At 46.1% G+C, this 15,475-nt stretch overlaps 2 protein-coding genes across 7 annotated transcripts in view; both read left to right on the top strand.

Annotated features, from left to right (window-relative positions):
- DYNLT2 (dynein light chain Tctex-type 2) overlaps window positions 1–7,584 on the top strand; it is a 45,862-nt gene extending 38,278 nt beyond the window's left edge. Inside the window, exon 5 of the mRNA XM_040965168.1 lies at window positions 7,573–7,584. The gene's annotated coding sequence lies outside the window, so the exon portion shown is untranslated. The remainder of the gene's footprint in view (window positions 1–7,572) is intronic.
- PHF10 (PHD finger protein 10) lies at window positions 150–15,291 on the top strand. 6 transcript variants are annotated; one of them, XM_040965165.1, is made up of 12 exons: window positions 150–302; window positions 2,282–2,388; window positions 4,310–4,440; window positions 4,925–5,008; window positions 5,715–5,848; window positions 5,938–6,087; window positions 6,538–6,647; window positions 7,871–8,024; window positions 9,323–9,478; window positions 13,436–13,544; window positions 13,785–13,973; window positions 14,808–15,291. In XM_040965165.1, the coding sequence occupies exons 1-12, from the start codon at window positions 216–218 to the stop codon at window positions 14,891–14,893; spliced, it is 1,497 nt and encodes a 498-aa protein (XP_040821099.1). In that variant the 5' UTR covers window positions 150–215; the 3' UTR covers window positions 14,894–15,291. The 6 variants fall into 6 exon arrangements, with proteins under 6 accessions (XP_040821099.1, XP_040821100.1, XP_040821096.1 ...); XM_040965166.1 differs by having other exon boundaries at window positions 201–302; window positions 4,931–5,008; XM_040965162.1 differs by having other exon boundaries at window positions 201–302; window positions 4,931–5,104.
- The last annotated feature ends 184 nt before the right edge of the window (window positions 15,292–15,475 follow it).

The following is a 15,475-nucleotide window of genomic DNA, read 5'->3' as shown; positions in this document are numbered from 1 at the left end:
GCGGGCGGGCGGGCGCGCTGGCGGCGGCCATGGCGGCGGCGCTGGCGGGCCGCGGGGCGCGCGGCGGCAGGGGCCGGCCCCCGGGCGGGCGGGCGGAGGGGGCGGGGCCGGGGCGGCGGGCGGCCCGCGCGGCGGCGGCGGCGGCGGCGGCGGCGGCGGCGGCCGGGACGAGGCGGCGGCGGCGGCGGCGGCGACGGCGCGGGGCGCTCGGGCTCATGGCGGCGGCGGCCGGGCCCGGGGCGGCGCTGTCCCCGCGGCCGTGCGACAGCGACCCGGCCAGCCCCGGAGCGCAGTCCGCGAAGGTGAGGCCCGGGGCCGGCCGCTGGCTTCCCCGGGAGGGGCGGGGGCGGAGCGGGCCGCTGGCCCCGGCGGTGCCCCTCGGGACGGCGGAGAAAGTTCCGCGGGCCCGGAGCGCGGTGCCCTTCGGGCGGCCCCCCGCCGTGCCCGTCGCCGCAGGAGCCCGCGTCGGGCGCCCTCCCCGCCAGCCGGAGGCTCGGGGCGGAGAGTGCCTCGGAGGTGGACCCCGCGTGGGGTGGGACGCGTCCCGCGCGGCGCTTCTCAAGTTGGCGTGGCTTGTGGGGCGGGGGGACGGGTGTGACCCCCGAGCTGAGGCCGGCCTGCCCGGGCTGTCCACGCGGTCGCCTCCTGGGGCTGCAGGCACCGTGTCCCCAGCTGACCCCATACACCCGGCCCTGGAGGTCATTGCCGTGGGCCTCCGCTGTCCCGCGCGGCCCAGCTCCCGGGGTCGCCCCGGGTTCCCCCCAACACCCCGTGAGCCCAGTTCCCCCGCATACCCCCTATTCCCAGATTCCCCCCACACACTCTGGATCCCCCCACACCCCTCCTGAATCCCCCACGCCCCCTGCTCCCCCCACACCCCCTGGGGCCCCAGATCCACACACCCTGCTCCCCGGGCGCGGGTGTGCAGCAGCTGGGAGAACTGCCTGTAACTCAGGAACAGGTATGCAGGCTTCAGTGCGCTTGGGAGCTTGGTGGCCTCCACCTAAACCCCGGGTTGGGGTGCTGCTGCGACTTGACACTCCAGAAAGGGGCAGCTTCCCAGGGACCGCCTTTTTTGTTCCTGTGTGGAGAGCCTAGCCATTGATTATGGCCTGGGCATTTTTTCATACTTTGCCTTGAAAGTTTAGTCTGTTTTCAGATACTCATCCAGAGGTGGTTTTTAAAACAAATTGATATGGAATTTCTTAAAGTGCTCACAGGCAAGAAAGAAAAGCTGAAAAAGGTAGTATGAACTGTGTGAAATGCGAGTGCGTTATCACTGTTGGTTGGGAAGCTTGTTCTGCCAGCCTGGGTGCTGCCCTTGGAGGGTGTGGAGCCTTGAGTGGGATGCTGACCTGTGATGACTGAGAGGGAAGGGATGTGGGCTTCCCAGTTGGCACAAATGCTGGGGGAGGGGACACGATCCTAGTTTGATCTTTAGTGGACAGGTGTTTTGCTAGTCCTTGGCCCAAGTGCCGCTTTCTGTGTGTAAACCACTGGTAGTCACCTCGGTTTTCCAGAAATTCCCAGGAGAGTGAGCACCACACGCCAGTGGGCTCCCAAGTGCGGCCCAGCAGGCAGTCCCGGCAAGCTGGCCACGTGGAGTGCTGGTCTTTATTTGGTCAGGACTGTGTTTTTAAAAGAATTGTGTGAGCGTCAAGCTACGTTGGCTTGACTTAACAAGAGAAAAATGATCTGTTGTTACCTTAAATTTGGACTAGTATGCAGTTAAATCGGTTTCCGGAGGATGGCGCCTCACCACGTGCTTTGGTGGAAGGACTGGTTGCCGCAGCCTGGATGGTCGGTGCTTTTGGTAACTGCAGGGATGCCTCTCCTGTGTGTATGACCATTGCAGGTTGATGGCTCTTACTATGTGATATTTTTGCCAGAAATAGCTGTCTGGGTTCAGTCCTTGTACTCCAGGTCCCCTTCGCTCCCCTTTCTTACAGGGCTGTGACTGAAGGCACTCTGGCCTTAGTTAGACCTCCTCTAAGTCAGTTCAGTGACTGAAATACTCCTGTGTGCCGCTCCCCCCAGCTTAGGTGGGGTCATGCCATAGTTTTCTGTCTAGAAGCACAAGACATTTGTTGAGAAAGCAAAAGTAAGATCAGATTGATGGTTTATTTGGGAGTTTTCTTGTTTTGTTCGTAGTTTTGTTTCAGTTTGTGCTCAGTCTAGATGATTAGCTTCTTAACAGGAAGTTAATATTTGCATTATTGAGACTTTGTTCTTGTTGTTTATTCTCTAGTGATGACTGTTACTGGCTTTTTCAAATATACAGGATGACACTGAAGATAATTCAAATGACGGCACGCAGCCATCCAAGAGGAGGCGGATGGGCTCAGGAGACAGCTCCAGAAGTTGTGAGACTTCCAGTCAAGATCTCAGGTACTTCCTTTCTTGCTTGCTGCTCCAGCTGCGCAGCTGTGGCCAGGGCTAGGAGCGCTTATGTTTTCCTCCTGTTCATAATGTGATGGTAAAGTTGATATTGCCACTGGGAGCGAGGGAATAAAATATATCCTAGTAAAATTCGCCAAATTAATGGTTTTTAGGTCTAAAATCCAGTGGCGTTAATGAATCGCACTTACCAAGTGTTTGCTAAGCTCCTGTTGTCCCACATAGGCCCGCAGACATTCAGCGGAAACTGCACTTGGTGTCTTCCTGCCCCTGTAGCCTGGCACCCAGGAAGCCGAGCTCTCAGCAGCTGTGCATTTGGTGTAATGTCGTCACAGCTCCTGATGTGCCAGCCTGTGTCCCGTCAGAGCTGCCTCTCCAGGCCGAGTCCTTTCCCCTGCAATGTTCCGTGCTTTGTTCATCCCTGTCTCGAGGGATGCTGGGGTTGCGTCTACGCCTGGCTATGCACTGGTTGAGTCAGCCTGCCCATCATCAGCTCAACATCCATGTAGTTGGTGACTTCCTGTTTTGTTTTGGTCGTGTTGTCCTGCGAGGTGTGAGGTGTTGCATTTCCATGATGACTGGTGATGTTGAGTGTCTTGTGCTCACCAGCTGTTTATGCTTGGAAAAACGCTTCAACAAATCCTTGGTCCATTTTTCATATGGGTTTTGTATATATACATATATGTATTTTAGCAGTTCTTTATATATTCTGGACAGTATTCCCTTTTCAGATATATAATTTGAAAAATGGTTTTTCTTACATACTTTAGTGATAGTGTCTTTTGGTGCAGTTTTTAAAATTTGATAAAATCCAGATTATTTTTTCTTTTGTTGCTTGAGGTTTTGGTATTTTGTCTCATAATATGCTGCCAAATCCTAAATCATGAAGATTTACTGTGTTTTTATCTAAGAGTTTTCTAATTAGCTCCTATTTGGGTTGTTGATTCCTTGAAGTCATTTTTGTTTGTGATTTAAGGCCAGGGATCACCTTTTATATTTTTGCATGTGGCTTTCCCGTTTTCTAACACAAACATTGGGAACACTGACCTTGTCCATTTCTTGCTAAATGAATAGTTGCAGAAATAGCGTCACGTTTCTGCCTGTCCCATAGAAGTTGGCCGACCACAGCTCCTGAGGCCTGTCCTCAGTGCAGATGGACTGTGCCCTGGAGGACAGGTCATCCTGGCTCGTTTCCCTGCTGAGCTCTGCCCGGCCAGCTGCTCAAAACTTGTTGAGAATGAGACAGAAGCTGGTCACACTTTGGAGGATAGCAAAGCAGGACTATTAGAATGTGTATGGAAAAGCTCTTTTGTTTGGTACTCTGGTTTGAGTCCTGGCTGCTCTCCTGGTCCAGCTCCCTGCTAATGTGCCTGGGAGAGCAGTGGAGGATGGCCCCCCAGGTGTGTGGATCCTTGCCACTGGGGGCCCGGGCCTACCTGGATGGCCCTCCAGGCTTCTGGTTTCAGCCTGTCCCGGCCCAGCTGTTGGCATTCTTTGGAGAGTAAACCGACAGGTGGACCCTCTCTCTCTCACTTCTCTCTGGAGCTCTGCCTTTCAAATCAGATATTTTTTAAAAATATAGCAAAAAACAAACAAAAAAACCACAAAAACTGCATGATTTTCAAAATTCGTGATAAATTTCTTAAATTTAATTAACATTTCGCACAAACATTTGGCACTGCTGTCCTAGTGCCCATGGGCCCATGATGCAGTGGAGGGCCGCCCAGGCCTCGTGGGCCCCTTTCACCGTGTGGAAGGCTTTGGGCTTTGAAACATCAGGTGCTTGCTTCTCTGTTACCTGTTGTGCAATCTTTGATATTCGTGCGAAGTCATAACAGGCGAAGAATTTTCAAAATAACCTCCAGGGTAGAAGTAGCTAAAGTTTGCTGACATAAGGTATGCTTTGCACCAGCTTCAGTTACTATCCAGCAGAAAACCTGATCGAGTACAAGTGGCCGCCCGACGAAGCCGGCGAGTATTACATGCTCCAGGAGCAAGTCAGTGAATACCTGGGGGTGACGTCCTTTAAGCGCAAGTACCCAGGTACTGCAGTCCTCGTGTGGGAAGGGTGGGGTCGGACTCAGCTGAGAAGCTCTGTGACTCTGGTTCGAGTTCCCGAGCTTTGGCTTCTCTGCCTGCTTACTAATGTGTTCTAACGTCTGTGAACTGATTGAAAAGTGAGAAAGGTGGCTTTCTGGGGGAGTTTTACCAGAAAATCTCCGTGGCTGCGATTTCTTTCTTGAGTACTGCCGCTTGAGTTTGGGATGAAGGCGCAGCTGCCGGAGCTGAGGGCGGCCTCTGCTGACCTGCCCTGCACAGCTGTTTATGCTTGCTTGCTTGGATTATTCTGTTGCCAGTTTTATTTTTTCAGTTGATGGAGAGCTTGAGTAATCGCTTTAATATTATTTGAAATACATAACGAAGTACTTCTGAAAAAGTTTGTAAGCTTTCATAAGTGTTATCATGCCTGCCACTTTACTGTTAATAACACTCTTCTGTTCTTTGTTGTTGTTTTTGCTTTTTTGAGATTTAGAGAGGCGAGATTTGTCTCACAAGGAGAAGCTCTACCTGAGGGAGTTGAATGTCATCACGGAGACTCAGTGCACGCTAGGTAATGAGGATTCTTGCGACCTCGTCAAGCCGAACATGTGTGAGGGGACACCAGAGCCGCGTTTCCTCCAGAGCATTGATCAGTGGTGGAAATACGGTGAACTGCTTAAATTCTAGATTGTTTACTAAAATGCAAAGCTCATAATCTTTATATTCTGTAGCAACATAGACGTCTGTATTCCATGGCAATATGATTTTTAAATAATTTTTATGGAGCTATCAAAATATTTTATGTGCAAACCTTGTAGTTTTCTTTTTTTCCAAGATTTTATTTATGTATTTGAGATGTAGAGTGACAGAGGGAGGAACAGAGCGCCCACCCATCTGGTTCACTGCTAATGGCCACAGTGGTCGTATTTGGTCCAGGCCCAAGTTGGGATCCCAGAACTTCATTCAGGTCTGCTATGCAGGTGCAGGGTCCCAAGGCTTTGGGCTGCCCTCCGATGCTTTCCCAGGCCTTAAGCAGGTAGTTGGATCAGAAGTGGAGCAGGCGGGACACGAACTGGTACCCAGATGGGATCCCAGTGTTTTGCAAGGGGAGGGTTAGCTAATTGAGCTATTGCTCCAGGCCCTATTTTCAGGTGTTTTAAAATATTTTGCTTTGACTGTTTGAAAACCTTTTAAATGAGTTTGAAAGAGAAACAGATTTAAAGAGTGATTTTGTCCCGTCATCATTAAGAGCTTTACTTTTTATTTGTCTGTCATAGGGTTAACAGCATTGCGTAGTGACGAAGTGATTGATTTAATGATAAGAGAGTATCCAGCCAAACATGCAGAATACTCGGTGATTCTACAAGAAAAAGAACGCCAGCGAATCACCGACCATTATAAAGAATATTCTGTGAGTTGTGGGGTGACCCACTGCTTTTATCTGGGTCTGGGCAACTGACATTTAATACACGACTTTGAAAGATGCTGTTTTTATTTCAGCAAATGCAACAACAGAATACTCAAAAGGTCGAAGCCAGCAAAGTGCCTGAGTACATCAAGAAAGCTGCCAAGAAGGCAGCCGAGTTCAACAGCAACTTAAACCGGGAACGCATGGAGGAGAGAAGAGCTTATTTTGACTTACAGACACATGTAGGGTGATTTAAGTACTGTCGTTTCCGGGCGTGTACTGTGGCTTATTACTGCTTTTTTGTACTGCCTGAGTCCTTTCCTGTCCCAATTTGAGCTGTGGTTTGTGAGGAGTCGGTAGCCTCCCGCTGCTGTTTGCTGCTCACCCTGCCTGCTCTTTAGTGTTAAAGCATGTGCGTAGTCCTTCAGCTCTTGGTCACGTCCTGCTGCGTTGAGTGGTGAGTGTGAGATAGACTGCACTGCTGGAATTGTGCTTACAGGGAGGGATGGCCAGAGCGGCCCCGTGGAGACAGCACCGAGGCTCCTCAGGTTATGGCCCTGTTTCGCTTCAGTTTGTAGCTCTTTCACAGGGGAAGAATTGATGCAGTTGAGAGCAGGCGGTGGTTGCCATCCCAAGGGAATCCCATGATTCCCAGTGTGGAGTGAGCCCTGTTCCCCTTTGTGTTGGTACAGGTCATCCAGGTACCTCAGGGAAAGTACAAGGTGTTACCCACTGATCGGACGAAGGTCAGCTCTTACCCAGTGGCTCTCATCCCCGGCCAGTTCCAGGAGTATTACAAGAGGTATTCATCAGCTCTCGCCTTTGGTAATGGGTTTGGCAGCCTTGTGCTTGTTCCCGACAGACAGCTCGGAGGTCTGTAAGCATGCCCTAAGCACAGGGTGTGTGGCGGGTTAATCTCATCTGATTCTCTGATCAGGAACAGTTGACAGATTTGGGCTGTGGTGTCTGCTCCCCCGGGGCCTGGTGCCTCCCTGCTCCCAGTGTGAGGGCTCGTCACCACTGGTGGACGAGCTCAGAGCCTGTGTTCTGACAGATGCTTCTGTGGTCATGTGTGGGCTAAAACGGGCTGAAGACACTGGGAAAGGAGCAGGTGGCTCTGGCCTGTCCCTGTGACCGAGAGGCTGCCAGCCTCCTGCTTCCAGCCTGCGTTGTACTAAAAACTCAGGGCTGGTGGGTCATGTTGTGTTCACCTGAGCTGGGAACTATGTGTTCTTAGGGACAGAACATAATTTTGGGGGAATAGAATTTAAACTAGAGTACAGAATCCCTGCTGTCTGAAAGTCAAATTCAATTCATGGGCAGAAATTTCTATTTAAAATTTTTAAATTTTGGATTGGCAAGTGAGCAGGAGTCCTGTGCTGGTGTCCTGCCTCCTTTGTTTTCTGAGTGATGGCTGTGGAGGGACATGCTGTCCCAGGCCGTTCCTGTATGAACACTTGCTGAAGGCAAGAGCAGCATGTGGGCGGGGGGGTCTGGTCTAGCTTCAGACAGAATAGGTGATCAGTTTTGTTAAGGTGATGCTTCTAGATTGGTTTAAAATAACGTGTTACTGAAAGCTATTTCTTAAATGGTGTCATATACAACACAGTGCTGTGGTTGCTACGCGTTACTCTCCTTAAGCCTCATGTTCTGTGAGGCCTGCTCTGCCTCGGTTCTCATTGTACACATGGAGGAATGCAGCATGGAGAGCAGCTGAGCCGACCCAGGCTTTTCACCCCTGTCCGCTGACCTTCCTTGTTTTGTTATTTTTTATTTATCGATTGAAGGTGAAGGGGAGAGGCATTATCTTAGGTAATAAGAAATCAAATGCTTGTTTGATGTCATCAGTTTAGTAAAGAAATGTTTAAGCTTATTCCATCCTGGTGATGGAATGAAAAAAAAATGCCATGGTTATTGAGATGATGTGGAGTCCCTGAGGTAGTCTAAAGCTGTCTTCCTAGCCCAGTAGATTCAACCCCTCGTATTCAGTGATAAAGGAAAAGTGACTAGCTCCCTGTCCTTCAGGTACTCCCCGGATGAACTGCGATATTTGCCATTGAACACAGCCTTGTATGAGCCCCCCCTGGATCCTGAGCTCCCTGCCCTGGACAGTGAGGGTGACTCGGATGAAGCAGAAGATGGCCAAGGCGAGGAGAAGCGCAAGAGCAAAGGCGCCTCGGTGAGCACGCTTTCTTGATCAGGATGTGTTCCCCCAAAGTTGTGCTCATTTCTCTATGGAGACGTTAGATTGTCCCGTTTTTGTAAAAAGGTTTCACTTGTGTTTGTGGATAGACACAAGCTGTGTGTGGCCTTGGGTGTGTTTCACATTTGGAAATGCCCCTCGTTCCTGTGAGCGGCTTGGACAAACGAGGGTCCCGAATAGTTCACACTTTGCTCATCTAGCTACTCCAGAACAGAAACTGTGGAACAAAACAGAGCTGGATCTCTTGCCACTGAGAAAATGTAGTTCTTGTGTTGGGAGAGCATGGTAACTTGTGTTTCTGTTGCTTCGTTAGTCTGAGGCCCCTTAGAGAAAAACTCAGCTTTGCTAATGTGTTGTGCGGTGTGATTTGTTCATGACCCTGTTTTTGGAGTAGCCAGATGCAGCTGCAGGGCAGTGGGGGATCGATGAACTCGGGGTGAACAGAAGCCTCGATCCCATCCCAATGGCAGGCAGAGCTCAGGCTTTAAAACCTGAGAATGTGCTGCCTCTGCAAGGACCTTGTTTTCTGGTTGCCAGCATCTTCTAAATTGTGTCTAATGCTGCATAAACTAAGATGCCGTCGAGCTGCTAATGTTCACAGTGGATGAGACTGCACAACATTGGCAGGCTAGAAATACAGTACAGAGACTATCTGATGATGTAAGAAAGTACGCACTCACAGTGTTAGCAGGTTGGAAGCTGTGTATGTCTGGGCATCTGGACATATGGCCACAAGGAGAACAACCAAGAGATCATTGGTTCTTCCAGTGATTGTCTTTAGTGGCATGCTTGGATTTAAGCAAAACAAAAATTTAAAATTAAGTGTGTGGTTATTAAGCAGTCAGATATTGAGGTTTTAAACTTTGTGTAACATGTCACAGTATCCCTGATGCTGGGACTATTGGCCGCTGGTCATGTCTCCTGGAAGTGCAGCTTTGTTCTTGGTGATCACTGAGCACACACTCCCTTGTGGTCCCTCACTAGCTCCAGTGTGCAGCTGTATTGTTGACGTAACTCAGAAAGCAAGGAATGGATTAAGGCTTGTAACTGACAAAATGGAATTAACTTTGAGCTATATTGTGATTGTAAGCAGTAGATACTATTTTAGCTTCTCAAAAATCTCCACTGGAAAGTTTCCAACTACTTAGAATGATCTGCTTGCAAATGGACCTACGCTAATCTTGTTTTTTTGCCCTTTTCTTGTACTGTTCACAGTTCAGCCTCTAGTCGATCTTAACTCCAAGGAACCTTTGTTTTTGCCTTCTGCCCTCCAGGACAGCTCCTCTGGCAATGTATCTGAAGGAGAAAGCCCTCCTGACGGCCAGGAGGACTCGCTTCCGGGACGACAGAAGCCCAAAGACAAAGCTGCCACTCCAAGAAAAGATGGTTCCAAACGTTCTGTACTGTCCAAAACACTTCCTGGGTACAAGGTAGAAGAAAAAAGCCCCTGACTCAGCTTCTTTCCTGACCAGCCTCTCCCTGACGTATGTTCTCTCTGTGACCGGAGCCCCGCTTGCCGGCCTCCCTTGCTCTTCTGTGCTGTGCGCCCTGCAAGCCTCTTCCTCTCTGCTTGGTTCGCTGGTGGCTTTTCTGTCACTTTGGCTATGGATTAGCTTCTGTTCTCTGTGTGTGTATTACTTTAATATATTTTTTCTCATTTTAAATGACCAGGCAAGTATGGGTTTTTAAGTCATTGCTTCATAGGCAGAATTTTGTATTTTTCTTTCCTTGGAGTTAAGATCACAATTGTCTCATTTTAAATATCTAGCCATTGGCATAGCTCATGCTGAACTGTTAGGCTGAGGGGCTGTACCATCACACTAAGTTGGAAGTTTTTGTAGTGCCTTTCATTAAGAAAGATCTAAGCTTATTCTGAGGATTAATTTATCAGTCTGCCGAATTTAGCCAAGTATGAGATAGAAAATAGTAAATTTTCTGAATGTTATTTACATTGTGGTGATTTTTAGCATAACCTTGGCAATTAGCCTCTAGAATCTTATGACAAGGGTAAAGCATTCTTGTCAGCTTTGGGATCTGATGATTCTCAGAGGTTGTTAGCAAATGTCACTTTGAACATTTGCTCCCTCTGTCTTCCCCTTCCCGTTCTGAAGGTTAGGTGAGAGGTGAGTGATAGTATTTGCATGTGGGGGTTAAAGAATATCCTACCAGGAATAGAGATAACAGCACAGTTTATGTTTTGGGGTGATAGTGAATTGTGCAGCTCTTTATTCTGAACTGTTAGTGTGGTTTCTGTTGTCATGACGAAGGTGTACTGAAGGAGAACATTTGAGTAAGGTAATTTGCTGGGAAAGGTGTTAGATGCATTGATATCGAGCTGTACTAGAATTGCACTTGTGGTGAATAACCGAGGAAAACAGGTTGATGTGAACTGTTAGCTTCCCCACAACCTAATCAGAACGTGTGATAACAGTTTGTTTACCTTTGTTTTCTTGAAGTCACAAAGCGACCTAAAGCAGTTGGTGTCTTCCGTGTCATCAACTGGAATCGTGTGCTTGGCAGGCTTTGGCAAGTGGGAGCTTGAGTCATTGAGGGCTGGCTGCCACCATGGCTTCCTAGGCTGCACTCTTGGGATTTTTGCACTTGTTTTTACATACGTACTTATGTAATTTTTTTAAAGTAAAGATTTAAACTAGTGCTTGAAAGCAAATGAACTCCAAAGATTAAATTTCGGAAACATAGCCTCCACGAATGTGTGTGCTATTGGTCTCATGAGAGATCCAAGTGGGAGTGGCAGCTCGAAGCATGGTTGTGTTAACTCTTCACTGTAAACAGGGCTTTTGGACAGTGAGTCTGTTCATCATGGATTGAAAAAGATAATTTTGAAATAGATGTTTAATACAGGTTGCAAATGAGGAACTGTTCAATTCTATCATTGACTACAAAGTAGTATAATTTATCAGCTGGTATTTCAGATGGGAACTGCCAGTATCTAGACGTTAATGTGAACAAGTTTATTAAGAGTTAAGCTGTCTATAAAAAGTATTAATAAGCCAGGATGTGCCTCCATATTAGGTTACTTCAAACTTGAAGGTCATACTTATGTTTTAAAATATGAGTGTTAAATAAAAATGATAATGTATCTTGATGTATTGCTTAGTAAGATTCACTAGTGCTTGCCCTTAATTTGTAGGACAGTATTGCTTAGGTTATATTAACCTGAAATTAGGCATAATTGTTAGGATTCAGGCCTGTAAGCATGTAATTGAAGTCTACACTCTGCTAGAGCTACCATGAAGGACTCATGTAAGTGGACTGGTAGTGTGGTTTTCTCGTCAGCATAGCTAGGTCTCCGTCACACACACTAGGCCTCTGCTCCCTTCATCTCCGCAGGGTTCTCCCTGTTCCTTTCCCTCCTGCCTCTCAACTCTTCTGTTTGTGAATGGATACTAACTTCCCAGCCATGCTCATAGTGGGTGCACAGGGATCTGGGTTAGGCACACGGCTTCTCACAAGGTTGGGACCGAATGGGGTCCTTTTGTCTGAGTGTTGAGGCATTGTCGTAGCAAGTGTCCTGGAGCTCTCTGTTCCCCTCTTCTCCACTCTCCCTCTTATGATCAAGATGAAGATGTCGGATTGGGTAAGAAAAATTTCAAGTGGTTTGACAAACATGATTTGGGCTTGAAAGTAAGCCTAAATTTTCTTAGTGTCCCCCTCTATTGCAGGTGTCATATCTAATGATTATAGAACTTGAAGGGCACTGGAATGTGAATGACTAGTGTTGTATTTTATTTCCTTTGAATTTTGTTTTGTAAAGTATCTTCTATGAATAGTTCTCCTTAGAATTTGTTGTTGTATGATGACATCCTGACTTGAGTCAAAGCTAAGAGAGTACTTATCGTATGAGCATTAACTTAGACGACAAGTGTGGAGTCAGTGGCGCACCTGTTTGGTGGATTGAGTGGTAGCTTGCTGCTGTTCCATCATGGTAATTAGCAGGTTAGATTGCAACTGAACTAGATTTTGGATTACAGAAGAGCATTTCGTAGCTACTTTTTACTTAGATGTAGAACACATGAAGAGACCCTTACATTTAGAATGCAGTAGGAACCACAGAGGGCTGCTACACTACAAGACTTGAAAGGTTTGAGCATGTGACACTGTCTTGTTGAGGGGAGCAGGGTGCGAAGGTACATGTAGGAGATGTAGAATAGTTAATGAAAATGTTTTATATGTATGTTCAATTGCCATGATATTTATTATTTTGTAGACATTTGTCATTGTTTAGTTATTGTTTTTATTATGTGTAAGATTGATTTTTTTCTAAATAAATAAGCCAAAAATTCTTTTTGAATGCCTCTGTCATCTTTTGCAAAGAAAGAGAATTTTAAAAGAATTAGGATTAAGTTATTTAGATCATGAAAGAGGCAGTGAGATATTTCAAAGCTGGAATGTTGAATACAAAGTTGTTACTAGTTTTATTCAGAGTCCTGTTTGGCTCTGTAATTTAGGACAGAGAAATACTGAGAATTTGCCTGTGTTGGAGTAAGACAGAAGTGAACATGCCTCTTGGGCCCATTTTGTTGTCTGCCCCACTTGCTGTCTTTTCTGCTGGTTTTGGCACCGTAACGTGGGGGTGGCCTACAGCAGCGGTCCAGGCCTCCACCCTCTCTGTTCGTGTTTCTCTGTCCTTTCCCTTGTGCTGCCTACAGGGCTTCCCTGGACCATGTGTGTTTTACTATGAAATAGAAGTGGTGCTCAAAATAGGAGTGTGGATTTTTAAGTGAATACAGTGTTTTGCTTGTTTGAAACCTTGTTTTTTGTTTCTCTTTTTGTTTTGCATCTCATAGTGAATGCTTTTTTCTTTAGTGTAGGTTCTTTTATTACAAAAGTCACAAAACTCAGTTTCCCATAAACATTTATGAAATGTTAACAGAATATGAATGAGATATTTTCAATTAAAAATGTTGATTTTTATCTTGAAAACATTTTAAACAAATAATTGTCTTAACAAATCTTATCTTAACAAATCTATTTTATGACTTTGGAAAATACCAGCAGTCAATATATAAAACTGCCTAAAAAGTAAGTCCTTTATAATAATCTTAACTTTCATGTAATGGTCATTTGAATCATGATTTACTTCCAGTTAATGGACACTTGACATTGTATTTATTCTTGCTTCAAGTTCATTCATTATACAGATCTTACTGTGCATGTAGGGAGTGTAAAATGCTACATTTAATCTGAACATTACATCATGTTTACAGAATTTTAAAATTAAACCTAAGGCTTTGGTCAGTAAGTCCTAATGTTAACTGACTGCTGTCAGATTCTCTCTGGTAAAGATAAGGCAATGAAGTAACAGTTCCTTTGAACCCACATAAGCTCGTCTGACACACATTCATAGCCCTCTTCTGCCCTTCCAGCCAAAGGTCATTCCAAATGCTATATGTGGGATCTGTCTGAAGGGTAAGGAGTCCAACAAGAGAGGAAAGGCTGAGGCTCTCATACACTGCTCCCAGTGTGAGAACAGTGGTAAGTACGCCCATGTCTTCTTACGATGGTAACTTTTTTGCTTCAAAAACTATAATTTATCATTGTCTGCTAGACTTCAACCAAAAATTCAGCTTACTTGAGAGGCAAAGTCCTTGTGTTTTTATTTCTCTGGTGATTAAATGTGAGCCATTCTTGACAACTCCTGCAGCAGCCTCCTATTTTATATGCCATATGAAGTTGACATTCTTGTGTGAAATACTAACACTGATTTTGATTTAGGCCATCCTTCCTGCCTGGACATGACCATGGAGCTTGTTTCTATGATTAAGACCTACCCATGGCAATGTATGGAATGTAAAACATGCATTGTGTGTGGACAGCCCCACCACGAGGAAGAGATGATGTTCTGTGATGTGTGTGACAGAGGTTATCATACTTTTTGTGTGGGCCTTGGTGCTATTCCATCAGGTAAAGACTTGAGTGTGGCATGATGAGCCTGTCGATCCTGTTCAGATAGGACCAGAGTTTCCCAGGCCCTGCCCACTTGCTTTTTCATCCCTACATATCCAGCTGTGACGTCCTATTGACTAAGAGTGAGCTGGTATTTCCCATGGAAGTATCTGAAAACAGTCCATTTCAAAACCTTGATTTTATTTTCATAAGTCATTACTTGGAAAATTAATGACTACTTTACTTCCATAACATACTAAGCCAGGTTTCTATAAATTGAGGCAGCATAATTCCAGACAGCTTTTGCATGAACACAGAACTGAAATCACAATAACTGGACTGAAACATTACACACCTAGCTGTAATTTTAGAACTTCCTTGCATAGTTAGCCCTAAACAGTACTTCATGCGCCAATAGCTAAGTTTCTTGGGAATCGGTGAGCAGTTGTAGTGACTCAGCTCAGGTGTACAGTGCAGTTCACTCCTGGACAGCCAAGTGCCGTGCAGGTGTGGTACAGCAGGGCAGTGTGGCAGAAGGAGAACAAAGCTTCCAAAAAGTCAAATTCAGAGGCAGGTTTTAGTTTAGGCTTTATATTAACTGGATTTTTAACGTTTGGTAGTGTTTGGATTTGGGCAAGGATTCTCTAGTCATTTTTTAAGGGTTCATGTGCATAGCATTATTTTACCCTCTGCATGACACCGATTACAAGATTGTTTCAGTGGAAGTTTAGAAGTATTAGTGTCCTTACACTGCAAAGGTATAGGAGACGGTCATGAGTGACAGATAAGGAGGGCTTAAATCAGTCCTGTAAAAACAACATTTCATTGAATATTAACTAATTTTTCTCCTAGGTCGCTGGATTTGTGACTGTTGTCAGCGAGCCCCCCCAACACCCAGGAAAGTGGGCAGAAGGGGGAAAAGCAGCAAAGAGGGATAAAATAGTCTGTCACACCGCATATGCATTTATGTGGAATATTTGGTGCCAGTTTACATTTTCGTTTTTACGCTAATAAAGAGATTTTTTGAAAATAACTGTGAACTTAAAATCTGCAAGCTGATTTATTTCATTATAAATTGTTCTTACTCTTGAAAGTAATTTCAGGTAGAAAAATAATCTATCTTCCAAGGGATTTTTTTTTATCTCAGTGTTCCCTGCAGAAACCCAGGCGACAAATGTAACGACCCGACTGAAAATACTGAGCTGTGCCTCCACTGGCTCGAGAACTGCCTAGTTTCGTGAAGCTTTCCTAATTTTGCTTCTGGCCCACCACAGGTAGAATAACAAAGGAATTTAATAACAAGAACTTTCAATAGTCCAGGATGCAAAAAGAAAAACTTGTGGCTGGAGACTGGGTTGATGCTAACTGGTGGAAAACCCTAACGTTTACGAATGCCTGCCGAAGTCCGGGCTCAGGAAGTGTACAGAAAGCACTGTCTTGCTGAAAAGCTACAGTGGTAGCGTCCTCAGGTGCCAAGTTCCTGCAGTCTCCCCACCCGCTCGCGTGGGGTGGCCCTGGCG

This window comes from Ochotona curzoniae, unplaced genomic scaffold, assembly GCF_017591425.1.
Source record: "Ochotona curzoniae isolate NIBS_2020 unplaced genomic scaffold, NIBS_Ocur_1.0 scaffold_3890, whole genome shotgun sequence".
NCBI lineage: Eukaryota > Metazoa > Chordata > Mammalia > Lagomorpha > Ochotonidae > Ochotona > Ochotona curzoniae.
The sequence above is the reverse complement of the archived record's forward strand: the minus strand, read 5'-3'. Positions and strand labels throughout refer to the sequence as shown.

Excerpts from the sequence above, each read along its gene's own strand:
- PHF10 (XM_040965161.1), top strand. The coding sequence starts at position 216 with ATGGCGGCGGCGGCCGGGCCCGGGGCGGCGCTGTCCCCGCGGCCGTGC. Across the intron at positions 6,088-6,537 it reads ATTTTGACTTACAGACACAT|GTCATCCAGGTACCTCAGGG; the intron begins GTAGGGTGATTT and ends GTGTTGGTACAG. Across the intron at positions 8,025-9,322 it reads GCAAGAGCAAAGGCGCCTCG|GACAGCTCCTCTGGCAATGT; the intron begins GTGAGCACGCTT and ends TCTGCCCTCCAG.